This window comes from Aotus nancymaae, unplaced genomic scaffold (genome assembly GCF_030222135.1).
Source record: "Aotus nancymaae isolate 86718 unplaced genomic scaffold, 86718_ANA_hifiasm-v0.15.2.pri h1tg000057l, whole genome shotgun sequence".
NCBI classification, from domain to species: Eukaryota; Metazoa; Chordata; class Mammalia; order Primates; family Aotidae; genus Aotus; species Aotus nancymaae.
The window spans coordinates 10,591,563-10,618,254 of NW_026988471.1; the positions used below are offsets into that span (position 1 = coordinate 10,591,563).

Sequence of the window (26,692 nt, forward strand, 5' to 3'; positions counted from 1 at the left end):
CAGTGTCCCCTGGGGAACAAAATGTCCCCACTGAGAACAACTGGTGCAACGGAACAACTGCAGGACCTCCTTGGGTCAATCCAGGTGAGCGTCTCCACAGGCAGGAAACTCCCCAGGAGAGGAAAGCCGCCAAGGACGGAGCCTCTCATGTCCAGTTCCCTTTTCCATACTCAGAGAAGCCGCCCCCTTTTCTTCTGAAGGGGTGGTGGAGGGAGTGGCAGAGGCCAGCAGTGTCACTCTGATCCAAGTTCCTTAACACAGAAGCCTAATGCTAGCGTAGTGCTGAAAACGCTCCCTTCTTTTGTCATCAGCCCTGTGTACAGAGATGCATTTTTCCTGACAGCCTAAATTTTCACAAACATTAGCTAGAAATGATGTGAATGATTGGTTGGATACAGTTACTTTCATTGGAAATAAAAGAATGGGAACTAGAAAGGCTCAATGAGCAAGAATAAAGACACTGGGACTAGTGCTATTTTTTTTTTAAGGGCGGCTGGCCACTGCTCTAAGTCCATGTGTTTATCCTGAGAGTCACTGTGGGTGTTTGGGGAAAGAAGGGAGTGTATTGTGTGTGTGTGTGTGTGTGTGTGTGTGTGTGTGTGTGATGGCGTGGTGTGCACATGGGAGCATGCAGGCCCCTCCTCAGCTCTCTCAGGATGAGGCGGTGCCTGTAATTATGAGCCCTTGGGTAGAATAAGCTCGGGCCTCAGCACCTCCTTCAACTCTAAAACATTAAACACCCCAAAAGCTTTTGTTTATATATGTATTATACTGACTGACATGTAAAGTGCTGCACATTAAAACTAAGAAATTATATAAGTATTTAATTCATCTACAAATAAAAACAAATGCAATACATGTTTTTTTTTTTTTTTTTTTTTGAGACGGAGTTTCACTCGTTACCCAGGCTGGAGTGCAATGGCTCGATCTCGGCTCACAGCAACCTCCACCTCCTGGGTTCAGGCAATTCTCCTGCCTCAGCCTCCTGAGTGGCTGGGATTACAGGCATGCACCACCACACTGGCTAATTTTGTATTTTTAGTGGAGACGGAGTTTCTCCATGTTGACCAGGGTGGTCTCAAACTCCTGACCTCAGGTGATCTGCCCGTCTCGGCCTCCTAAAGTGCTGGGATTACAGGCGTGAGCCACTGCAGCTGGCCCGCCAGATGGATTTTCCTATCTGCTTCTGCCTGAATTCTGCTGTTGTATGTTTTGGTTTACATACATAAAGAAAAACCCAGCCTCATACAAATATGTAGTTGGAAAGTGGAAAGTTGTTTCAATAGTTCTTCAGATCACAGAGGACATCCTTCCTTGACACAACATCAGAACTCGCCAAGTGGTAGCTTCATGGGGAGTTGCAAGCCTCCTCCTCCGGGCATCTCGCCTTCGAGACCGGTGGTCTGGGGCCGCTCCTCTGGCTGCCGTGATGCCCACCTTGCTTGGTGCACACCTGGGCTTTGGAGACTTCCATCTCCCGGGCCACACCGTCACTCTTCCTCACTTCTCCCCTGCTTCTCCTTTGTATCTTCTCTCCCTATCCCGTCGTCCTGGCTCTTTCCTCCTTTTGTTTTTTGCCCCTTTCTTTACCTTCCCTCAGTAGATCTCCCCTTGCTTCTCTGAGCCCTTGCTTCTCGTCCTCTGAAGGCCAGGTGGAAAGCCCCAAACATCATCCCTTTCCCACTTGACTGCAGTGACAACAGGGCCTAAAGCCAACACGGCACCAGGTCTGTCTTTAGTGGTCAGAGAAATGACAAATGCAAAAGATAAAGCCAGGAGAAGGCACTGCCTTAGTCTGCGGCTAACACCTGGCAAAGCCAGACGCAGCACGTGGAAGGTGGGGTAAGCCAATCACTAATAGAATTTAAAAGCCAACTCTGAAACACGGTAATACAATGGGTTGCTTTTAATGATCCAGGTGGTTTTAGTCTGATTTTCATTTTTAATTATGTTAATCAAGTGGCCCATTTCTGAAATATGAAGAAATAGTTTCATGTATGAAAGTCAAATGCTGATTCTGTCTTAAGCCCCTCAAGCCCTCAGTGGCACCATCATTCACTTGCTAACCTTGGGCATTCACTTGACTCCAGCCAATACATGCATCCCTGGGGCCAAAACCATTAAAAGGCAGGTACGAAAGGAGTTGTAGCTGCCTTAAGTTTAAAGCCTTCCTCTAGACAAGGTGGGGGGGGCGCATCTTTTGCTGAGGCAAAGGACAATTAGTCAAATATTCTATAACTTTTAGCAACATGCAAATTTGGTAATCATTTTTTCCTTCAGTACAAATTCAGTTTGTTGGTTTTTGAAGTCATCTTTTAAAAAAAAATTCTCAGGGTCAGGCACGGTGCCTGTAATCCCAGCACTTTGAGAGGCCAAGGTGGGCAGATCACTTGAGGTCAGGAGTTCAAGACCAGCCTGGCCAACATGGTAAATCCCGCCTCTCCTAGAAAAAATACAAAAATTAAATTAGCTGGGTGCGGTGGTACATGGCTGTAATCCCAGCTACTTTGGAGGCTGAGGCATGAGAATCGCTTGAACTTGGGAGGCGGAGCTTGCAGTGAGCTAAGATCACACTACTGCACTCCAGCCTGGGTGACAGAACAAGATTCTGTTTCAAAAAAAAAAAAAAAAAATCTTGGGAATTGTGTCAAATGATGTAGTTGGATTGCTTATCAACCAGCAACAACTTACTGAACGTTGTATTAGTCCGTTCTCATGCTGCTAATAATGACATTCCTGAGACTGGGTAGTTTATAAAGGAAAGAGATTTAATTGACTCACAGTTCAGCATGGCTGAGGAGGCCTCAGGAAACTTACAATCATGGCAGAAGGGGAAGCAAACACATCCTTCTTCATATGGTCTTAGGAGAGAGAAGAATGAGAGGTGATCAAAGGGGGAAGCCCCTTATAAAACCATCAGATCTTGTGAGAACTTACTATCACAAGAACAGGATGGAGGAAGCCACTCCTATATTCAATTTTCTCCACCTGGTCCCTCCCATGACAGATGGGGATTATGGGAACTATAATTCAAGATAAGATTTGGGTGGGGACACAGACAAACACTTATTTCAGCATTAACTCAAAAGTCCAAGTCCAAAGTCTCATCTCAGACAACCTTTCCACCTATGAGCCTGTAAAATCAAAAGCAAGTCAGTTACTTCCTAGATACAATGGGGGTACAGGGATTAGGTAAACACACCCGTTCCAAATGGGAGAAATTAGCCAAAACAAAGGGGCTACAGGCCCCGTGCAAATCTGAAATCCAATACGGCAGTCATTAAACATTAACTTTCCAAAATGATCCCCTTTGACTCTATGTCTCCCATCCAGGTCATGCTGATGCAAGAGGTGGGCTCCCACAGCCTTGGGCAGCTCCACCCCTGTGGCTTTGCAGGGTACACCCCCACCCCCATCCTGGTTGCTTTCACAGGCTGGTGCTGCGTGTCTGCAGCTTTTCCGGGTGCACAGTGCAAGCTGTCTACCATTCTGTGGTCTGGAGGACGGTGGCCCTGTTCTCACAGCTCTACCCGGCAGTGCCCCAGTCAGGACTCTGTGTGGGGGATCCAATCCCATATTTCCCTTCCACACTGTCCTAGTAGAGATTCTCCAGAGAGCAAACTTCTGCCTGGACATCCAGGTGTTTCCATACATCCTCTGAAATCTAGGCAGAGGTTCCCAAACCTTAATTCTTGACTTCTGTGCACCCACAGGCCCAATACCATGTGTAAACCACCAAGGCTTGGGGCTTGCACCCTCTGAAGCAACAGCCTGAGCTTTTAGTTGGCCCCTTTTAGCCAAGGCTAGAACTGAAGCAGCTGGGATGCAGGGCACCTCATCCCAATGCAGCATGGAGAGGGGTTGGGGGGTAGAGGGGCCCTTGTAGGCCCCCAGGCTTCTGACAGGAGGGACTCCTGGAAGGTCTCTGACGTGCCCTGGAGACATTTTCCCCATTGTCTTGGTGATTAACATCTGGCTTGTTACTTATGCAAATTTCTGCAGCCAGCTGAAATTTCTCCCCAGAAAATGGAGTTTTCTTTTCTGTCCCATCATCAGGCCGCAAAACTTTCCAAACTTTCATGCTCTGCTTCCTCTTGAACACTTTGCTGCTTAGAAATTTCTTCTGCCAGATACCCTAAATCATCTCTCAACTTTAAAGTTCCACAGGGGACTCTAGGGCAGGGGCAAAATGCTGCCAGTCTCTTTGCTTATCAAGGGTGATCTTTACTCCAGTTTCCAATAGGTTCTTCATCTCCACCTGAGACCACCTCAGCCTGGACTTCACTGTGCATATCACTATTGGCAATTTGGTCAAAGCTATTCAACAAGTCTCTAGGAAAGTTCCAAACTTTCCCACATTTTCCTGTCTTCTGAGGCCTCCAAACTGTTCCAACCTCTGCCTATTACTGAGTTCCAAAGTTGCGTCCACATTTTTGGGTGTCTTTCCAGCAGCGCTCCACTCTCTGTGGTACTAATTTACTGTATTAGTCCATTCTCACACTGCTAATAAAGACATACCTAAGAATGGTTAATTTATAAGGGAAACAGGTTTAATTGAATCATACGTCAGGATGGCTGGGGAGGCTCAGGAAATTTACAATCATGGTGGAAGAGGAAGCATATAATGTCTTTCTTCATATGGTGGCAGTAGAGAATGAGAGCCAAATGAAGGGGAAAGCCCCTAAAAACCATTAGATCTCGTGAGAACTTACTATCAGGAGAACAGGAAGCAGGGAAACTGCTCCCATGATTCAATTATCTCCATCTGATCCCTCCCAGAACACATGGGGATTATGGGATCTACAATTCAAAATGAGATTTGGGTGGGGACACAGCCAAACCATATCATACTTGAACACTATGTTAATATGGGAAACACATATACATGTTAAGACATGACTTTGTGCTCTGACAGCATGGAATGGCAGCTGGGAACTTAGTCACAGAAGATGGCCACCTGCGTGCCACGTACAAACTGCATGCAGGAAAGGAGCAAAGGGTATGCATGGGTGGAGACAGGTCCAGAATGCAGATGTGATTTTGAAACACAGGACAGGAAGAGAATAGGATGAGCAAAGGCAGGGAGATGGGAAAGTTCACTGTGTGCTTTAGGCAGTGATGAGACCGATTTGATTGGGGAAAAGCCCTGCGAGGCAAGTACCATGGCAGGACTAGAGAGTGAGGCTGGGGCCCTTCTATATCCACAGTCTGCACTTCAGCCTGAAGAAAACACTCAAGGTTTCTGAAGGAAGAAGCGGTGCACACGGAGTTGGGATAGTGAGGTTGGATGAATTAGTGAGAAGGGCCCAGAAACGAGTTCATGGAATGCTTATTTTATCCGTTTTAAAAATCAGAGACCAAACACCAGAAGATGGAGTGACTCGAGAGATACTTCATTTATAACACACACCTGTAATTTACAGAGGATTTTCGTTTACATGATCTCACTTTACTTTCAGAACAATTTGTAAAGAACATTTGTCACATTTCACAAGTAAGGAACTGCTGCTCAGAAAGGATGCTATCACCTTTGGTAAGACCTTTGTTGGTTTTTGGGACACTGCCTTCTCCCTCCCCACCCACTCCATTATTTCTTCTTAGGAGACTTCCTGTATTTCTCCTTAAATATAGATGCCCTTGGGCCTGCTTTACTCTTTAGATAACCTCTCCTTCTCACCAGTTTAAACTATCACATCTCAATTGATATCTGCCCAACCTAAGCTACAGCTCAGACCTTTCCATGAGCACCTGAACTACAGACGCACAGTGACCTGCAGAAACTACTGCTTTCATCAAGCTCATCCCAAACCTAAGTTTTACCCTAGGCTTCCCCTTCCTCCTGTATTCCCTATTCTGACAAACCGTACAGCCAAGCAGTCCGCTTCTGAACAGCAGTGCCCCCTGCAGCTTTTCTTTGGCTAATTTCAAATAACAAAACAGAAGGAGGAAAAGCACCGAGGCTCACCACTGGGGGAGTACAGTGCGTCCCCAGGTGCACAGAAACACGCCAGCAGGAAGTGCACTGCTGCAGGAAGGGCTGGTGCTCAGCAGAGGGACAGGACTGGCAAAAGCCACCAGAGCTCAGAGGTGTGTGGATCCTAAACACTCAGCATTATTTGTTAATACTTTTTGGATCCCGATTTTCAATCTTTTTAAACACAGTCTGAATTTGAAGTTGCTTCAAATATTTCTTTAAAAGCAAGGTTTAAAATCTGAATTCAAAAGATACAGGAATCTTGTATGACAGACAAAACAGATATTATTAGTCTGATTTTACAATTCACTCACTCCACTCACTTATTTGTTCAAACATTTACTGAGCACTTCTTAAGGGCCAGGCACGGTGCGAGGCACTGGGATATAACAGTGATTACGACAAAGTCCCTCAAGGAGCTCACAGTCTAATGGTAAACTACAGAGTAAACTGAGGCACAGAGTGGTAAATGACTTACCCAATGAGGTAGAAATAGCTAGGTACGTGAAAACGTGGGAGTGGAGCTGGAGAGAGGGCAAGGTACGACTTGTCGTAAGTAAAACCCCTTTGACTGAGGAGCAAGGCTGCATACGCAAACATTATAAAAGCTGCTTGCAAAAACCTTAAAAGTTTCCAATTTTCACCACGACTGAATTCACGTTTCACAATGAATTCAGCTGTCACCTGATGGCATTTCTCTCCCTGCCCCCAAAGCCACTGGGCACGCCAGCAGCCTGCTGGGACACAGCAAGCAGGTAGATAGTCTGAAACCAAGAAGTATCCGACTCCAATTTCGGCATTGGGAACCATATTAAAGTACTTTAATTACATCCACAAACATAAATGTGTAGCACATTTATGATACTTCTACATGTAGAAGTTTGGAAAAACTCTTAACCCTCATCCAGAGGATTCTAATAAGTTATAGATACCAAAGAAATTAGAGAATTTGTCTGTCACTTTCCATATATACATTATTTTGGCTGTACAAGGGTGAAAAGTGTCACTCAGACATATTTCTAAGTAATCTAAACATTATACAGATATATACAAAGACATCACATTTAAATTTGTGTACACATCTATCTAATGTACAACAGTAACTGCAAATATGAACCAGTGTAAGGCAATTTCTTTCATGATATATGACATAATCCCTGAAGGGAAGAATAGAGTCCACAAAGAACGGTCCATTTCAGCCTGACCGTCTGTTTTCATGATACTCTGTGATGAAGCTATTTCAGGAGGCAAGATGTCTATTTCACTGACAAAAAGCAGTGAATAATTATAAAATGAGTTGTTTTCAAATGTGGAAACCACAATTCCTCAGCCATCTAAGTAGTGAGGTCCTCAAAGACACTACCGGCCATGATGCGGCTACTGAGACGAGGGCAGAGAGCACTTCACGGATAATTTATTGCTCTGAGAATCAAAGTTGATACATAATTCTCCACAAAAATGCTCCCAAAAAACTCGGTAATACAGAAATTCTCAAATGCCATCAGTTGCTTACTTCAAGCAACTCTTCACTTTGCTGAGGATTTTCTTCTGAAAAAGAACACAAGAGAGAAACTCACTTAGGTGAAGGTTTGATAGGCAAGTATGTAAAAGAAAACACAATCCGACTACTTAAAACCCTGAAGATGCCTGGTCAAGAACACGTAGACTCAGTTAATGGCACAAAGCTAATTTTTTCAGTCGCTCAAGAATAAACTGTAGCTCGAACTTGTGCCTCAAAGCACCTGTCAGAGAATGGAGGAAGCCTTCCCTTATTAGCACTTTATTAGTTTCTTTTGGAGGCATCATGATTCCCCCAGTCTTTCTAATTCTTTAGTCTTTGCACTGTGGTCTGCGTGTGGGCAACAGCCCCATCTTCTGGTCACTACAGGTATTTTCTGTCAGTGAAAGAGCTTCCTATGGGTCCAGCCTGTGGATGACAACCACCCTGGCCTGCAGCGCTTGTTGAGTTCTCCAGTTGGCTGGGTCTTTGTTCAGATGCTGGCTGAGTACTGTAATGGCTTCTGCCCAGGCCGTCACAAGATGTACTCCCTGCTCAGGCAATTCCACTATTTGGGATCTGCTGTTGGGCAGCGCTGCAAGCTGGGGTCCCAGGTCAGACGGAGTTGCTGCTCTGGCCAGGTGGGTCCAGAGATGACATCCTTAGAAATGTGTGACAGGATTAACTCTTACGGAGTGGGCTGTTGGCTGAGTTGAGTGAGTGTTCAGCTGCCTGGGTCAAGCAGGTCTAGCCCCTTCCCTTCTCCAAGATGTGCAGGAGGGGAAGTCTCCCAGCCAGGTCATGGAGAGGCTCTTTGGCTGAGTGGAGCTGCTTTATGACTGAAAGCCTGCCCTATTCAGAGACCACTAAAAGTTGGTATCACCATGGGACCAAACATAGTTCTAAGTTTCCACTGCTTATCAAAATACTGACAGCTTATTGAAAATACTGTTGTACTCTTAAAGTTCCCTAATCACAAAATTGGTATATTTACCCTCCTCAGGGCGTTCTGGATGTGTGCTCTCAGATGAAGTCCCGACACCTTCAGCCCTTTTGTTACCTGTCTGAGCCTGCTCCACTTCACACAAATAGACATCGATAGGTCCTTTGGTGCTCCTTATGTGCACTGTGATAGAGTCCTAGCAAAGGACACAGGAACCGTCAAGATTAATAATAAATCATATTTTTTCACTCATTAGAACTGCAAAAATCTCAAGACACATTTGAGAAAATCATCTTAGCTGTGTCACATGAAAGCAATGGCCAATTCACAGGCTGAAAACAGCTATACTTGATCCTGTGGTAATGGTTTCAGAGCCATCATGAGAATACCTCCGTACTCAAGGGCCTGTCTTTTTCTACTCAGGACCTGACCCCTTCAAGGAGGCCGTACTTGAGCCAAAAATCAGTGTTTTGATGACAAAGAACTCTAGAATACCCTAGTCTCACAGGATAAATAAGTGCTTATATTTCCAGACCAATGAACAGGTCTTGAGATAACTGGAAGGGCCATTCTTTTGTCCAGTTGAAAGAACAGGAAAATATCAAAATATACTTCAAGTAAAACATCAAAAAGATAGTTAAGATTATTTATAAAGGACTGTTATTAACTCATTATGATTTTCACATCCTTTGATTTCAGATTTCCTCAGGATTAATCAAAATACTTTTTCCATAAGACAGCAGGCAATTTGAGTGCTTCTACTGGGAATTATGCTAAATTCTTAAGGAACAGCTCCGGTTATAAATGATTGCTTTAATTGGGAGCTGGTTTAACTGTAACAAAGTCTGTTTCCTCCTGTTTAGTGCAGTTAGGCCTGGGCTAGACACACAGACACCACTGCTCCCTCCTGCTCTACACCTTACTGTGATCTCATACCAGGGAAGTATGGGGATGGGGAGATGCAGCCTCTCAGACGGTCTCAGAGCCTCACTTGTCCTTGCTATGACTTCCTGCTACCCAACAAGTGGGCTAGAGAACATCTGTGCTCAGCTTCTAGAGTGCCAGGTCACATATGGTTTGAATGATAAATCCTGTACAATTTAATAGATATTTCTAAACAATAAAAGGAACTAATGTTACTCTCAACTGGAAGCCAGCTGAGGACTTCACATTCCACTAAATTAGGTGTTGTCAAACTTCTGTAAAGGGTGAGCCAGTAAATATTTTTGGCTTTGCAAGTCATACTATCCCTGTCACAACCCCTTAACTCTGCCACTACAGTATAAAAGCAGCCAGAGACAATATGCAAACAAACGGGCATGTGGCTGTGTCCTGATAAAATTATTTCTAAGAACAAGGAGCAGGCCAGATCTGACCTGAAGGCCAGTTTGCCAACCACCACACTAGGTCCCCAGATCTTCATGGTCAGGCTCTGGTCAATTGGGCCCATGTGCACAGACTTGAAATGAGACGCTAAGAGAAGCCTCAGGCATGATCAAAGGCTCAGCCAGATTCAGCAATTACAGTCTGAAGCAGCTCATAGCACAGGGAAAAAGCCAAAAGTCCCCAGTGCCTTGGCTGAGACCACACCTTACTTTTGGAACTTTAAGACGGGCCAATTCTTGGTGATTCTTCTAAGAAGCAACTATGAAGCCACCTTAACCAGGTTTGAATTCTGGTGATCCTGACAAAGATAACGCATTTTTGTGAGCTTTCGGTTCCTCATCTTTAAGATGAGAACAACGACTACTTGATTTGTTGTGTCAGTTGAAACAAGTTAAAGGGTGTGCAGTGCCTTGAGTAGTGTCGGTATGAGGTATATAGTGCACATGCACGCAACGGCTCGGAAGCAACCTCCGCCTCCCGGGTTCAAGCAACTCTCCCACCTCAGCCTCCCGAGTAGCTGGGATTACAGGCGCCTACCACCATGCCCGGCTAATTTTTTATATTTTTAGTAGACACGGGGTTTCACTGTGTTAGCCAGGATGGTCTCAATCTCCAGAACTCATGATCCGCCTGCCTTGGACTCCCAAGTGCCAAGATTACAGGCATGAGCCATGGCGCCTGACCTTAATCTTTTTAAAAATGCAGGGTTACCTACTTCTCTGGGAGCCGGAACATCCAATCTGGTTTCTGCTGGAGCTTTAACTGCAATGACGATCTGTTCATGGAAGGCCTGAATGCTATGAATGTCTTGATACGTCACATATGCTAGTGTAAAACTCAGTCAAGGATCTCTACACAGAATGCTATTTATTGGGGAGATAATTTATCTCTAGTAACTCAATAACACAAGGGTAATGTTAGAATGTCTTTAGTTTTTATGAGATACAAGTTCACAATTAAGGAAAGCAGTAAAAAAAATTCATTGATCATTTTTATTATTCATATAGATTTTGTAGTGTTTTACAATATTTATAACTCAACCTAAAGAGTTTAAGCTGTACTATTATGATGATGACAATTTCTAGAGAAAAATGTTAATAAAGTCTGAGTTCCTAACACAAATATAGCTCATGAAGGAATTCAAATTTTCATCCTATTCCCTTTTCAGTTACAGTAAGCTAGATCTTACTCTAACTTTGAGAAAAAATATTCAGGACTCATCCCCTAAAAAGAAAGATGGAAAAAAATCCATAAAAAGGTGTAAACAACTTAGAGATTGTTTCTCAAGACTATTATGTATGATATTACTTCATCCAAAATTATTTTCCATCTCACTATCTGAGTCTTTTTCGTCTTGTTTCACTGTATGGCCTCAAATTTTTACCTCAAATTTATTGGGTTTCCCTAGCACTTTTTTTCCCCAATTGGCTGCAGTAATGTTGGTGCTTATTTTTTCTTTTCCTTCCAGTAACTGTACTGTAGGAATAGAGGTTTTTGACTGCTACAGAGAGTTTTAAATAAATCTGAGGGATGGAGTATCTCAGAATCAGTGACCCTCTCACAAAGGGGGCCACAGGAACAGCACAGCATGCAGGTCTAAGACACCCAGGAGGTCATACCAAAGACAAGGCTCCCCCAGCCCACTCCCCAGCTCCCAGAGACACTTGAGTTTCAAAGGAAAACTGCTATTAAGCAACAACATGCTTCTGTGGACACGAATGGCAGTTTAAGCACCACTTCAATGGCAACTCACTCTGTTTCAGAAATCAACTTCTGTTCACAAATTTCTAGGAAAAACATGAATTTCACAACAGCCAACAAAAATGTATCATCTTGATAGTATTCAGACTATAAAAACGAATGCTCCACTGTCTTAAGTGGCAGCACCAACCTTGGTTCGGTACTATACCAGAGGGCATCATCCAGCATGTAATCTAACAAACGCCACGCAGAAGTTAAACAACCTACTGTGCAGGCTGTGTACGTTTGAGGCTACACTCCAACTTGTACTTACTTAAACTTTTTTTTTGTTGAGATGGAGTTTCGTTCTTGCAATGGCGCAATGTTGGCTCACCGCAATCTCCACCCCCCAGGTTCAAGCAATTCTCCTGCCTCAGCTTCCCAAGTAGCTGGGATTCCAGGCACGTACCACCACGCCCGGCTAATTTTGTATTACTTTAGCTTTCAATGGTCTGATTTTATATTTTAAATATATAAATTAAGTCCCCAAGCTGACTCTACTACCTAAGTAATCTGCTCTGGAAGCAGAAATTTTAAAAACGTATAGACTTAAAGGATATCTTTCATTTTCTTTGTCATCTGTTAACTCAAACAGCTGCTGAGCACAATCCTTAATTAACTCATCCAAAGCATCTTCCATTGCTGATAAGTCAGAAAGTTCCTCCTGTAGCTTCTTTTGTTGAGGAACTGCTCCAAAATTATTAAGATCAGATCCTCTTTAAAAGAAAAAAAAAAAATCACCATCGATACCAACTAGGAGATAACAAAGGAATTTGATGTTAGGTTACTGGAACCTCAAATGTTTACCATAGGTGTTTTCCACAACAACAGAAAGTAGGGACTTTTAACTTCTGCCGTCTTTGTTCTAGACAGCCATTATTCCTCCTGTACATAAATTATTTATAGTTCACCTTACAGTCTTTTGCAAAAAAAAAAAAAAAATACATTACATTCTAACAGAAATTAATAATAGCAGAGACAGCCTAAGGAAGCAAAAAGAGTACTGAACTAAGAGTCAATAATATCCAGCTTAAGCCTCAGTCCTACTACTTACAACATAGCTTCTGATAAGTTAGTTGCAACCTTACAGTACTTGAATTCCTACATATGAAAAAAATGTGTTGACTAAATGATGGTTCCTCTGCTAACAAGTGATGAGTCTGTATTTTTCCCTAGTGTATGCATTCTATCTGAATATAATGGTTATATTCATCATTATAAAAAAGACGTATTTTCTGGCCAGGCTTGGTGGCTCACACCTGTAATCCTAGCAGTTTGGGAGGCTGAGTCAGGCAGATCACCTGAGGTCAGGAGTTTGACACCAGCCTGGCCAACATGGTGAAACCCCGTCTCTACTGAAAATATAAAAATTAGCTGGGCATGGTGGTGCACATCTGTAATCCCAGCTACTGGGGAGACTGAGGTGGGAGAATCACTTGAACCCAGGAGGCAGAGGTTGTAGTGAGCCGAGATCAAGACACCGTACCCCTGCCTGGGTGACAGAACAAGACTCTGTCTCAAAAGAAAAAAGAAAAAGACATACATATTCTCTTTAGTTATCAGTGTCTACTCCAAATTGATATGATCAGGCAATAGTTATTTTCATTTTTTTCTTTCAATTTTAATGGAAAATAAATTTGAGGACCTTAAAGGAGAAAGGTCCTTGCCTTTATCTTTTACCTTTTGCTTGGTAGTTTTCCAATCTGATTCTAATTAGTGATTCACAATGCAAGTTGATTTAAACTCTTAAGGTGTTTTTTACTGTTATTTAGTAAGCATGCTCAAATTAGAATTCAACCTGCACTTCTGTACTATTGAAAAAATAACCTCTTTTATGAATCCCTTTCCTCTAAATACTAAGTTAGTTATTTAGGGTCGTTTTAGGATCTTTGCTGGCAGGTTTTAATTTGCCTAAGAGGTCACCATGTACTTACTTGCTGCAACTATTTCTCTCTGTCCCAAAATACTTGTCTATTCTAGGTCTAAGAGCTTTTTTCTTATGTGTGTGCACACACAAATACCATTCTCAACATCAATGTCTTAAGCTCCTCTTTCCCTGGGATCCCTTCTAATCATGTCAAGTCTTTAGCAACTTCCTTTTAGACACTGTCTGATTTTTTTTTCTTTTTTTTTTTTTTGAGATGGAATCTTGCTCTGTCATCCAGGCTGGAGTACAGTGGCATGATCTCGGCTCACTGCAACCTATGCCTCCCGGGTTCAAGTGATTCTCCTGCCTCAGCCTCCCAAGTAGGTGGGACTAAGGTGTGCACCACGACGTTCAGCTAATTTTTGTATTTTTAGTAGAGACAGAGTTTCATTATGTTGGTCAGTTGACCTTGATCTCTTGACCTCAACCTCCTGACCTCATGATCTGCCTGCCTCGGCCTCCCAAAGTGCTGGGATTACAGGTGTGAGTCACTGTGCCTGGCCTGAATTCTTTTTTTTTTTTTAAATAATCAGGGCAGTGTTTCAAATACCACACTATGTCATAACCACCTGAGCTACCTGTTCGGAATGTACTTTCCTACTTTCCCTCAGAACTACTGAATCACAACTCCAGAGGCAGGAGGCCGCTAGATGTTTAGCACACTTACGTGTGAAATCTGTTTTACAACCTTAACAGATTTTCCCAATATCAATCATCAATTGAAACTGAGGAAATACTTCTTAAAAAATTTATGTACTCTGTAGGATGATGCAAGAAAATTTTAGAATCCTCTTCTATCAAGAAGTCGTTCCTTTGTTTTATGTTGTCAAAACACCGCTACTATGAAGTTTGTTTTAAACATGGAATTGTCACTTGATGAGAGGGGAAAAAAGCCATGAAAAGTCTGAAAGCAACTCACATCCACCGAATATGATTCTTGGATTTTTTTTCAACGAGTTCGATGCCGTCTAAGACATTGGTGATGTCATACACCCTCCGCTTCCGGACTCCCAGTTTTGTTGCAACCTTGTTTAAGTCAAGAATACCCCCCGGAGCGGATCTGACAAGGTCCATAAACTTTCGAGTTAAATAAACCAGTGATACATCAAAACGAGGTCTCTTCACTTTTAGGGCTTCTGGGAAACAAGATAAACATATTTGTAAAATTTTAAACAACATTCCTCAACTCATTTAAAAAAATCATCTATTTACTCTTGATCAGATAGCAAACATCTACAAAAATTCCCACACATTGACCAAATCAGAACTGATTTCTATGAAATACATTTCTCAAATTGGATAAAAAAATTCATTGGCCTATTCCGAGTCTAAACAAAGGCTTTCGATTTAAATAAAGGAGTATCTGAAATCTGCAACCAGTGTCCACTTAACATGTGGATTTTTACAAGTCTACTGCATCTTCTCAGACAAAGCAGTGAGTTTACATTTGCATCCATACCACTCTCAGGAGTAGAATTAGACATGATTTTTAAAATTAAATTTCTCATTTGGTCTTCAAGTTAAGGAATTCTTTACAAAGCAAAGGCAGAGAACTGGCTTTTTTCCCCCTTTTAATGACTCTATCCATGTCATAGTTTAAGTTGTCTGATGAATGTTTTGAAAGAGCCCAAACTAGTCTTCGATTAAGACAACGAAAACATACCTTGATCAAAAGTGGTATCTCTATTTTTAAAAATATTCACTACCCTACATTAACAGATAGACAAATGAAACAAAAATTATTCCTTTAATTCCCTCACTCACTACGATGATTCAGGGTTTTCATACACACACACACACGCCCCTCTAATACACTCACACTTGTGCGTCAATCATATACATAGTTTTTAAAAACAAAAATAGGACCATGCAATTTTGTGACATGTTCTTTTAACACAATATTGTGAACATCCTGACGTGTCAACAAATGTATTTCAACATTTTTCTTAATGGCTGCATACTTAACTGTACGCAGTATTTGCTATTTATCCCAGTATCAGAAATTCAGGCTGTCTTCAACTTTACTGTTTTGCTTAAAACTTCAATGAATCTTTTTGTGGTTAAATTATGGTATGTCCCCTTAGCTGGACATTTTTAAGGAATTTTGATATGTACTGCTAAACTGCTATTCAGGTGGTGGGTTCTACCCATTTTATGCAGTATACATGGGCCTCATCTCATGCCCTTGCCAGAACTAAGTATCTTGTCATCTTTTCCAATCTGCTACATTTGATACTAAGAAAAAGTTCTTATGGCTTGGTTTGCAGAAGAAATAATCTAAAATAACTTTGTTGTCATTCTGGTGTGGAATATGTGACTTTTCTTTTCTTTACTTCCACAGCACACCACAGTCAGTATGCCTCTAAGAAATGTCCATCCTACCTTCAGCCAGAAATGACCTTACTCAGAACCTCCACAATGTCACATTTAGTTTAAAGACCACTGGTGGTTACTTCAGAAACAAAGGTACATATTTCATAATATAAATGTCTTCTCTCTGGAGCCCATTCCTACACTTAAGATTAAATACGGGTAAATTAGGAAATTTGAAAGGATTTTTAATTGGAAGTAGAAGGTCACAATTCTACAACAAACTCAGGAAGATTACAAATGAGAAATTATAACTTTAAAAAGCATATATTTAATTATACTAATTATTAACAAGGCGTGGTCTTATATTATGCTCAGGATAAGTCTATTTCTGTGATGCCATTTTATAAAGAACGCGCATAACCAAACACCGAAAACGTGACAGTTGCTGAGGGGATCTAAATAGGACTACAGAGGTCTTCAAACCAAAGCAACTCCATAGTCTAATACGGAACTCTATTACGTCCCAAGGTAAGTGCTAAGAGAGGTATTCAAAGTCACCCGAAGGCACAAAATAAAACCTTCACTGGAGTGGGGAACTGAGAAGGCCTCCTGATGGGAGTACACTGGGCACAGGGAACAGCAGGGTGAATGCAGGTGTTTGCTCACTCTGACAGAGGGTGAGGGGCTGACGTGAGGGAGAGGAAACCACACCTCAGAAGACAGAGCAGCCTTAGAGAACCTGGGGTGCTTCGAGAATCACAGGTGGCATAGCTTGAGCCATGGAGGACGGCGGCATGCTGGAAGAAGAGGCTGCAGCATTAGGCAAGAAGCAGCCTGTGAGGGCCTTGTCTGTTCTAGCCATTCTCTATTGCCTTGTTTCTTTTAATATGAAATGACTTATCGATTTAATACAAACTCTTAAAATCAAATATACGAGGAATCAGGTTTTTCTCCATATGTAACAGAGCGTCACTGAAGATCTTAGGTTGAATGATATCATAATCCCATTCCTGTATTAGACAAATCCCTCTGGATTTTTCTAGCATGCAGGCTGGAAGCTGACTGCCTTCTAAGAAGACCCAGCAACTTCAGCTACAGAGGAAGTTAGACCCTGAACTAGGAGAAGCAATTCAATGTAGTGGTAAAGACTCCAGGCTCTTGCATCAGAGAGGCAAGAGATTTAACCCTGACTCTGAGCAAGTCACTTAACCTCCCTGGGCCTTTGTAAAATAAGAATTCTAATCCACACCTATGTTTTGAAGGGTGGTTGTGACAATCCATGCAGAGAGCTTCAGACAATGCCAGGCACTATATGAGCTCAATAAATGTTAGGTATTATTATAAATTGGAGGTACGGGACAGACGCAAGAAACACATCAAAGGTGAAGCTGAGCAAACTTGGTGACCAGCTAGGGGTGAGACTGTGGCAGGCACTGAGGAAAAATTAAGGGTTAGTATTTCTAAGATCCACATTGACATATCTATGCACTATCTATCCACTGAGATTAGGAAACTGAGGTGGGGCAACCTATCACAAAGACCTCCAGAAGGACAGGGAACTAGAGCTACTTACACCCTATCTCCTTTAACAGACACCCTAAACATTAACCTAAGATAAGGAACAAGAAAGAAAGAGTAAATTTCTCTACCAGGAGGCATTCTGAGAAAAGAGCCTTAAATAGAGGCTGTTCTGTGGAGAAGAAACTGGCACTTGGGCACATTATTCGACTCATTACCTCAGGAGTTTTTACTAAAACTTGAAACTTTACATTTCAGTGTACGAATATCACATTTCATTTCAGTTTCTCATCAACTCACATATTTAAAACAAATCATTTTAATTATATGAAGTTCAAACTGACAAAACCTAAAACCTATTCAGGAATCAACTTACTTCTCATGGACACATATTGTACGTTATCTTCTAAATTAATCCTTATTTTTGATGGCTGAAAAAAAGATAAAAAATTTAACTTAGTGATTTTAAAACAATAATGCAAACAAACAGCATTTTCTCTACAATATAAAGGTCTGGGAATATGAATATAATTACTGGCCTGGCACAGTGGCTCATGCCTGTAATCCCAGCACTACGGGAGGAGGCCAAAGCGGGTATATCACCTGAGGTCAGAAGTTTGACACCAGCCTGGCCAACGTGGTGAAATCCTGTTTCTACTAAAAATACAAAAATTAGCCAGGCATGGTGGCAGGCACCTATAATCTCAGCTACTTGGGAGGCTGAGGCAAGAGAATCGCTTGATTCTGGGAGGTGGAGGTTGCAGTGAGACGAGATCGTGCCACTACACTTCAGCCTGGGAAGCAGAGCAAGACTCCATCTCAAAAAAAAACCACCGCCCCCCCCACACAAAGAATACGATAGTTACTGAATATATCAGGTACTGAGGATAAAAGGAACATGAAGATCATTACGACACTGTCCCTGACTTGGGAACACTCAGCAGAGATAGGAGATCTATCTCAACCAACACATGCTCACTCCTTGATTAAGTATAAGCGGTTCCCAAAAATTTGCTCACAAGCTTTCACAGGCAGCTATGCATTTCCATTATAATTAATGTAAAAACAGCAGCATTTCTAATAACGGAAAATAATGCATGCTGTGGATAACTAGAAACTTTTGCATTAAAGTTTCTTTTAAATTCCTGAAACAACCAGGAAATTAGTAGAAGCTTCATTATCAATGCTCACCATTTTACCAGCTATTTAGAGGCTCTGAAAGTTTGCATAAACTGGTACTAACATTTAGAAACTGTTTTTCATAAAATATAAATAAAATGAAATCAAACCTTAAAATGAAAGCATATGAACAGAAACTCCTAGTAACATCAATGTTAATGTGCCTTCAGACAGGCTGTAATCTCTTATCCAAGAAAAAACTGGCCATAAAGCAAAACTGGGGCAAGTGAATTCCACAGGTGCTCTAAGAAGAGAATCAACAGTAGTACTATGGATATACCCAGACAAGGAAATCACAGAAGGATTCATGGTGAAGGTAGCCTCCAGGTCAGCCTTGCCAAGCAAGCCAGATTTGCCTGAATAAACAACTGTGGGGAAAGAAGAAACAGACAGGATTGTAGTGCTGTAAATGAACAAAGGTGTGAAGATATATATGGCACGGCATGTTTCTGGGAACCCACCTAAGTGGTCAGTGTGAAAGTGACTTGATTTTGAAGCTGGGAGGGCATGCTGGCACCACATAAAACTCATGCTGAAGAGTTTGGACTCTATGTCATAACCAGTAGAGAATTACCAAGGTTTCTGAACAAGACTAGGACGTAATGAAGTAAATGGTTTAGAAATGTAAGTATGGCAGCAATACAGCAAAAGGACTGGGAAATGAGCAAGCCTGAAGGCAAGGTGAGCAGTTAAGAAGCTCTTTGTTAATATCAACAATATCCTTGGCACAAATGATTTCCTTACCATCTATGACAAGATGATAGCATCTATCAGCAAATTAACCTGATATGGAATACTTCCATCAAGACAGAATCCCACTGTAAAATTAACTTAGTTGTTAGAACTGAACACACAGACCTGCTAGGAATAGCAGGGACTGTGTCTGGCCAGCTCTCTCAAACAGTGCTGACAATGGTGACTTGCAAACATGGTATCCAACAGTGAAATTCTGAAGCAGTCCTATCAAAGTCAGACATTAGACAAGTGCAACCAACTGCCATTGCTATTTTTACATTTAACCCTTGCTAACAGGATGAGATGGGCCAGCTATTGTAGCAAGATTCTTGAATGAAAAGAAAAAAAATTCATCCTTATCACATTGATTTGAAACACACATAAACAAATATCCTAAATTATTATATATAAGCTCAGAGGTGCCTTGCTGCAGAGGTTCCTGTTCTTAATTCAGAGTAGCAGGCCCAGGCCTTACATACTGGCTCCCAAAGAGGCTGCCTCACTACCTACGCATTCTAGAGGGGCATCTTCTCTGCTCCACACCTCCCTACCCATCTCATCTAGGCAGTGGATCACAGGCTGGTACAGGGATAACACCTCAATTAGGGGTACGAAAAAAGATGGCTTTGTTTTCCCTACTCTTTGCTATTAACGCAGTTCCATTACATATTGGTTGTATTGATGTATGTGGGAAAACAGTCTCCAACAGCATTCTTTTCTTTTTTTTCCTATTTGAATATAAAAACACTATCTCTTTAACTTGGAAGAATCACAATAGTACCATCGCCCCTCAGGGGCAGACAGCATATACAGATAAATAGAAGATGGTAAGTAGGTAGATTGTTTGCATATTAGCTGCAAAATGAATGCAGAAGGCAGAAGCTTACAAAATGAAAATCACTCAGGCTGCTCTCGTGCCCTGACAGAGTACACAGCTCTCTAGGAGCCAGCAGCTTCTGGGGCAAGTCTGCACATTTTTTCAAGTTCCAAGCTATTTCACCGCTGCTCCAAATCACCTATCTAAACACTTATACTTTTATGTGTAGCTATGAAGAGCTTCTTCAAAGGTAGAAGAAATAAAGAAAATGTGAATTTTAGGGACTAAAATGCTAAGCATTGCCTACAAGCTGGTTAGACATTGCTGTATACAGATGTTTCTCTGTACCAATTCTGTTTTGGGGAACAATATTCCTTCAAGAGGTCTTTGGAAATATACCATTCTCAAAATTATTGCATTCTCACCCATTCCAGTTTTACTTATTTTTCAATATGCAGACCAAGTTCTACCTCTAACCAATGCTATTTTCTCCCTTCTCGAAGTCCAGATCCTCTGGGACCCTCTTTCCAGTCTGTCCTTGCACAACAACTTCAGATTCCCTGACTTTTGGACTCCAGGAGTTACACTAGCAGCCTCCCAGGTTCTCATGCTATGGACTTGGACTGAGCCATGTAACCAGCATCCCAGGGTTTCCAGCTTGCAGCCAGCCTGTCGTGGGACTTCTCAGCTTTCATAAACATGAGTCAACTTCCCTAATAAATCCCCTCTCGTATCTCCACATGCAGTCATGCATCTTCTTAGAAACATCATTAGGTGATTTTGTTGTGTGAACATCATAGAGTGTTTAAACAAACATAGATGGTACAGCCCACTACACACCTAGGCTATACGGTATAGCCTATTGCTGCTAGGCTACAAACTTGCATAGCATATGACTGACTGAATACCGCAGACAACGGTAACTAACACAATGGTATTTGTGTATCTAAACATAGAAAAGGTAATGTTTGGTGTTAAGACCATTATGATGGCTACAATGTCACTAGGTGACAGAAATTTTTCAGCTCCATCATAATCTCACAGGACTACCTCCATATATGTGGTCCACCACTGACCGAGTCATTATGCGGTACATGATTGTATATATATACTATTGGTTCTGTCTCTCCAGAGAAACCTAATACAGATTTGGTACCAGAAATGGAAAGGGTCATACTTTGGACCTCACCTTTAAAGGCCTGCTGGGACTTGGGTCTAGTTATAGGTCTAGATGCAAAGAGGGGTGGTGGGGATGGGTCCTGATGAGAATCAGCATTGTCTTGCCTGTGAACTAGTCATGTTTCAGAGAAGGCCATTACTATTTTCACAGGCAATGCAGAATTAATCCCCCCAGACAGGGATGGAAAGGCTGATACCACTGTAGGTGGAAATGCTACTGCCCCTCTGGCAAACAAGACTCATCCAAATTTAGGGGCTCAATGTGTCCAGCCTCATCTTCCCACATGATCCCATCCAAACTTGCAGAGATCCTACTCTTTCCCAACCAATACCCTCCCTTTAACAGTAGATGCTCTGAGAGGCTAAGAGAGTTCAACTTTCATTGTAATACGCCAGTTGAACGATGAAGGCTTGTGTTTCATTTTCAGGAGTTTCAGCCCTGTGGCTACAGGATAGAAAACTTTAACCCAGGGCACACTTAGAAACTTTTAGGTCACTTATGTGGAGCTCCAATCATGAAACTGAATCCCCAAGCTCATCCTTTTCTTTCGTCATGTTGTCTAAAGACACTAGGAGCAACCAACCAATGCCATTATAATCCTTGCTTTTCCAAAAATGCCTGAAAGCGTCACTAAATTATTTGCCTCTTATAAGTGGTGAATTAGAATGTCAAAGGCATTTATTTTGCATATCTATAAACAGTTCGAGTCAAGGGCTACCACTGCTCTCTCTACGAGAAGTAGAGCCCTTGGCATTTTTAGGTTCTAATCAGATGAAAGAACCAATTCTAAAAACCCCAATTAAGGAAACTCGTCCTTAAAATTCTGTTCCCCTAGAACCATTCCTGGTACCAAATCTGTATGAGTATTGGTCTGTCTCTGGAGAACCCTGATCAATACAGCAATAACTTTAATTTTAGATATACAGTAGTCCACCCTGTATATCTAAAACCACAGTGGATACCTAAAACCACAAATAGTACCAAACCCCTACGTATACTATTTTTTTCCTATACATACATACCTGTGATAATGTTCAATTTATAAATTGGGCATAGTAAAAGATTAACAGCTAATAATAAATTAGAACAATTATAGCAATATACTACAATGAAAGTTATATGAATGTGGTCTCTTTCTCAAAATATCTTATTATATTGTAGATCTTAGCAACCTCAGAATAAGATATTTTTTTTCTTTCCTTACTAAGAACTTAGATCTTTTCACTTAAAGGAAACACCTTTATCAATTCTCTTAGGCATACTGGAATTGCCAGCATCACTACTCTTGTGCTTCGGGGCCATTACTAAGTAAAATAAGGGTTACTTGAACACAAGCACGGTGACAGTTGTTCTGAGAACTGAGACAGTTACTAAGAGACTAAGGGCAGAGAGCAAAGACAGCATGGGAACTCTGGACAAAGGAAGATCTGGGTGCTGGGCAGTACTGGACAGCTGGAGATCTCATCACACTGCTGAAACGGCAAGCAATTTAATACTAATGAATTGTTTATTTTAAATTTTCATTTAAATTTTAATATTTTGGGAGACCACACATCAACTGAAATCAAGGAAAGTGAAACCTCAGATGAGGGGGGATTAATATGAGTTTGAAACCTAAGTAGGAAAGTCTAGTAGACAGTTGGAAAACCCTGAGGGAGATTTACAGATTTGGGAATTATGACATGGTAACTGAAAATACCAGAAGTATATGTCTAAGATTTCAAGGGATGTCTGTATCTGCTGATATTACATGCAAAGTGGTTTTTCCACAGTCAGCTGAGTTTTTATCAAATTCTCAAATTTTAAGACCACCAATACAGATGGTACCAACATACAGTTTGACTCTCATATAACACAGGTTTTAACTCTGTGGGTCCACTTACATGTCAATTTTCTTCACCCCCTGCCACCCCTTAGATAGTAAAACCAATTCCTCCTCTTACTCTTCATCAGCCTACTCAATATGACAAGATTAAGACCTTTATGATGATCTAATTCCCCTCAATGAAGACTGTCTCTTATTTATGATTTTCTTAATAACATTTTCTTTTCTTTAGCTACTTTATTATAAGAATACAGTATCTAATACATGTAAATACAAAAGAAGTGTTAACTGTTTATGTTATCAGTAAGGCTTACAGGATACAGTAAAGGTTTGGGGGAGTCAAAATTAATTCAGATTTTGAATTTCATGGGATTTGGTGCCCCAATCCCTGAGTCGTCCAAGGATCAAATGTAGATAGTAACAGAAGTCATGGGAGGAGTGAATGAACTCCCCTAAGAAGAATGTATAGAGATGGTAGAAGAGAACCCTGAATAACATCAACATATGGCCAGCAGCGGTGGCTCATGCCTGTAATCCCAGCACTTTGGGAAGCCGAGGTGGAAAGACTGCTTGAGCTCAGGAATTCAAGACCAGCCTGGGCCCTGAAGGGAGACCTCCATCTCTAAAAATAAAAACTAAAAATCAGCCAGGTGTGGTGGCATGTACCTGTGGTCCCAGCTACTTGGGAGGTAGAGGCAGGAGGATCACTTGAGCCTGGGAGATCGAGGCTTCAGTAAGCCATAATCATGGCACTGCGCTCCAGCCAGGGTGACAGAGTGAGACTCTGTCCCGGAGAAACAAACAAACAAAATCAACATGAAGGAATGGGAAGAGGATGAGGACAAGGAGAGGCCAGAGAAGCAGATGGAGTATCAATGTCAAGGAAACTCAAGGGAGTTTTGTCAAAACTACAACAGCTGATGGAATTGACAAGATTGTCCATAACCCAACAGCTGATGGAAATGACAGAATTGTCAGTTAGAAAGGTCTTAGAAGTGTGCTTAGGGTAGGGGTCCCCAGGAGTGGGTTGGGTGGTAATAAGGGACGATCACGTGGTAACAGTGAGCGTAAATAACTTTTTCAAGTTTAGCTGTGAAGGGGAAGACAGACAGTAGATGGGAGGGAATATGGAATTAAGGGAGTGATCTTTTAAGATGGAGATGGATTTAGAATGCAGTTTTAGTAGTGAAGAATTTATCATTTGGAGTCAGAAACTTGGAGGTTCAACCCAAGTTTCTCCACTTACTATCTAGCCACAGGCAAGCCAGCATTACATACATCTCCAAGTCTGTTTTGGCCACCGTAAAACAAGAATAATAATCTTTTATTATAAAACACTGCTGCGAGAAATTAGGCAACGATCACAAACTATTTGGCATGGGGACCAGAATTAATGACTTGGGAAATGTTTGATTACTACTAGTTATAGGAAGAAAGCAGCAAAGAAATGGAAACTATGGGGAGAGGCCGGGGGCGGTGGCTCACGCCTGTAATCCCAGCACTTTGGGAGGCCGAGGCGGGTGGATCACCTGAGGTCAGGAGTTTGAGACCAGCCTGGCCAACATGGTGAAACCCTGTCCCTACTAAAAATACAAAACTTTGCCGGGTGTGGTGGCGCATGTCTATGATCTCAGCTACTTGGGAGGCTGAGGCAGAAGAATCGCTTGAACCTGGAAGGTGGAGGTTGCAGTAAGCTGAGATTGCGCCATTGCACTCCAGCCTGGGCAACAAGAGTAAAACTCCATCGCGGGGGGGAAAAAAAAACCCAGAAAGAAAGAAAGAAAGAAAAAGGATAAGGAGAAAAAAAAAAAAAGAAAGAAAGAAAGAAAAAGAAAATACGAAATAAATGGAAAAGGATGCATTTGTTAAGGGCCCCGAGAACTGCAGAGAACAAAGCTGCTGATCCAGAACAAGAGTATAAAAAATCAGCTTTGGCAGGAAAGGGAGCCAAATCTCCTAAACATTTTCTCTGTCAAACAGGTGGGGAGATAATTTGCTGAACGGGAGTTGTGACGTGGGAAATACGAAGCGTGGACAAGGTTTTAAACGGCTGCAGTAGAGTAAAAGGATGGGAGAGGAGGCAGAAGAGAACGACAAACGATAGGTTGCAGAGATACAGCTAGAGTCCGTAGAAGGAGAAAAGCATGGACTTTCTAATGCAAAGTTGAGCAGTTTTCTCCAACAGTGCCGTCAAGTTCCGATGTAAAAGGGCAGAAGACTGACACCACGTCTGTGAGCAGGTGCTGAAAGCAGAAAGGCTGGAGAGCGCAGTTTGCAGCACGTGACGGGCAGCGCCTGGTCCGGGGGAGCAGACGACCGAGACGACGACCGGAGGGGTTGGCGGCGGCGCGGGGAGGAGGGGGCCGGATCTGGGAGACCCCCGCCCGCGCCCGTCCCGTCCTGGCGCTTACCAGCAGGCCCTCCACGTTGATAGGGTCTCGGCACCGACGGCGAACTGTCTCCTCCGCCGGGTCCAGTAGGAGACTGGGCAACTTCCTCGCTGGCCACTGCTGACTCATGCTGCCCGGCGGGGCGTCCCGCTCCCCTCGCACCCAGAGAGCTCTCCCGCCCTCTCGCGCCCAGCTCGAGCGCCGCCCCCAAGCGCCGATTTCCAAGGGCCCAGCACTTAAAGGGTCTGCGGCCTGCTCCGAGGCGCCGCCCGGCTAGGCCGTCCCGCTCGCGGGCAAACGCGCCACGGCCTCACGTGCCTGGGAGCTCCGGACGCAGACGGGAGAGAAGGAGGGAAATCCGCGCCTCTCAGGTCGCCTGGGCCGCCATCTTCCCGCATGCGCACTGTACCGCCCCCCGCGCATGCCCTCCGCGGCCGGAACGCTCGCACACAGCGATCGTCTCCAGGCTGCCGGAGCCCTGAAAACCCGGACCGCGGTATTCACGGAGAGGATGGCAAAGGAAAAGGAAGAGGTGGAGCTGGATTTTAGAGGAAGGGGACGGGGGTGAGAGACTAGAAAGAGGCAGCCGGGGAAAATGCAGCGCCCGCCTGGAATTCTCGACGCTAACTGAAAGTTCTGAGCTGCACAGATGTTCATTTAGTCTCTTTTTTAAAAAATTATTATTTTTTTTGTCTCCCAGGCTGGAGTGTAGTGGTGTGGTCACAGCTCACTGCAGCCTCGAATCCCCAGGCTCAAGCGATCCTCCCTCTTCAGCCTCCAGAGTAGCTGGGACTACAGGCACGCTCCACTGCACCCAGCTAATTTTTTTTCTTTCTTTCTTTCTTTTCTTTTCTTTTTTCTTTTCTTTTTTTTTTTTTTTTTTGAGGTGGAGTTTTGCTTTTGTCACCCAGGCTGGAGTGCAATGGTGTGATCTCAACTCAGAGCAACTTCCGCCTCCTGGGTTCAAGCGATTCTCTTGCCTAAGCCTCCCAAGTAGCTGGGATTACAGGCATGCGCCACCACGCCCAGCTAATTTTGTAGTTTTAGTAGAGATGGAGTTTCTCCATGTTGGTCAGGCTGGTCTTAAACTCCTGACCTTAGGTGATCCTTCTGCCTCTGCCTCCCAAAGTGCTGGGATTACAGGCATGAGCCACCGCGCCCAGCCTGCGCCTAATTTTTAATTTTAATTTTAGTAGAGAAAAGGTCTCAGTATATGCCCGGGCTTGTCTTGAACTCTGGGGCTCAAGCCATCCTCTCACCTTGGTCT

The 26,692-nt window shown here is 42.8% G+C and overlaps 1 protein-coding gene across 2 annotated transcripts; it reads right to left on the reverse strand.

Moving 5' to 3' along the window:
- Window positions 1-5,372: 5,372 nt before the first annotated feature.
- On the reverse strand, window positions 5,373-25,597 carry E2F6 (E2F transcription factor 6). Of its 2 annotated transcripts, XM_064363856.1 has the most exons (8): window positions 25,447-25,520; window positions 18,589-18,846; window positions 17,676-17,730; window positions 14,388-14,604; window positions 12,101-12,257; window positions 10,517-10,630; window positions 8,467-8,611; window positions 5,373-7,522 (listed from the first exon to the last, which is right to left on the reverse strand). In XM_064363856.1, exons 3-8 carry the CDS (start codon window positions 17,680-17,682, stop codon window positions 7,476-7,478), a joined length of 687 nt encoding a protein of 228 aa, XP_064219926.1. In that variant the 5' UTR covers window positions 17,683-17,730; window positions 18,589-18,846; window positions 25,447-25,520; the 3' UTR covers window positions 5,373-7,475. The 2 variants fall into 2 exon arrangements, with proteins under 2 accessions (XP_064219926.1, XP_064219925.1); XM_064363855.1 differs by lacking the exon at window positions 18,589-18,846 and having other exon boundaries at window positions 25,447-25,597.
- Between the last annotated feature and the right edge of the window lie 1,095 nt (window positions 25,598-26,692).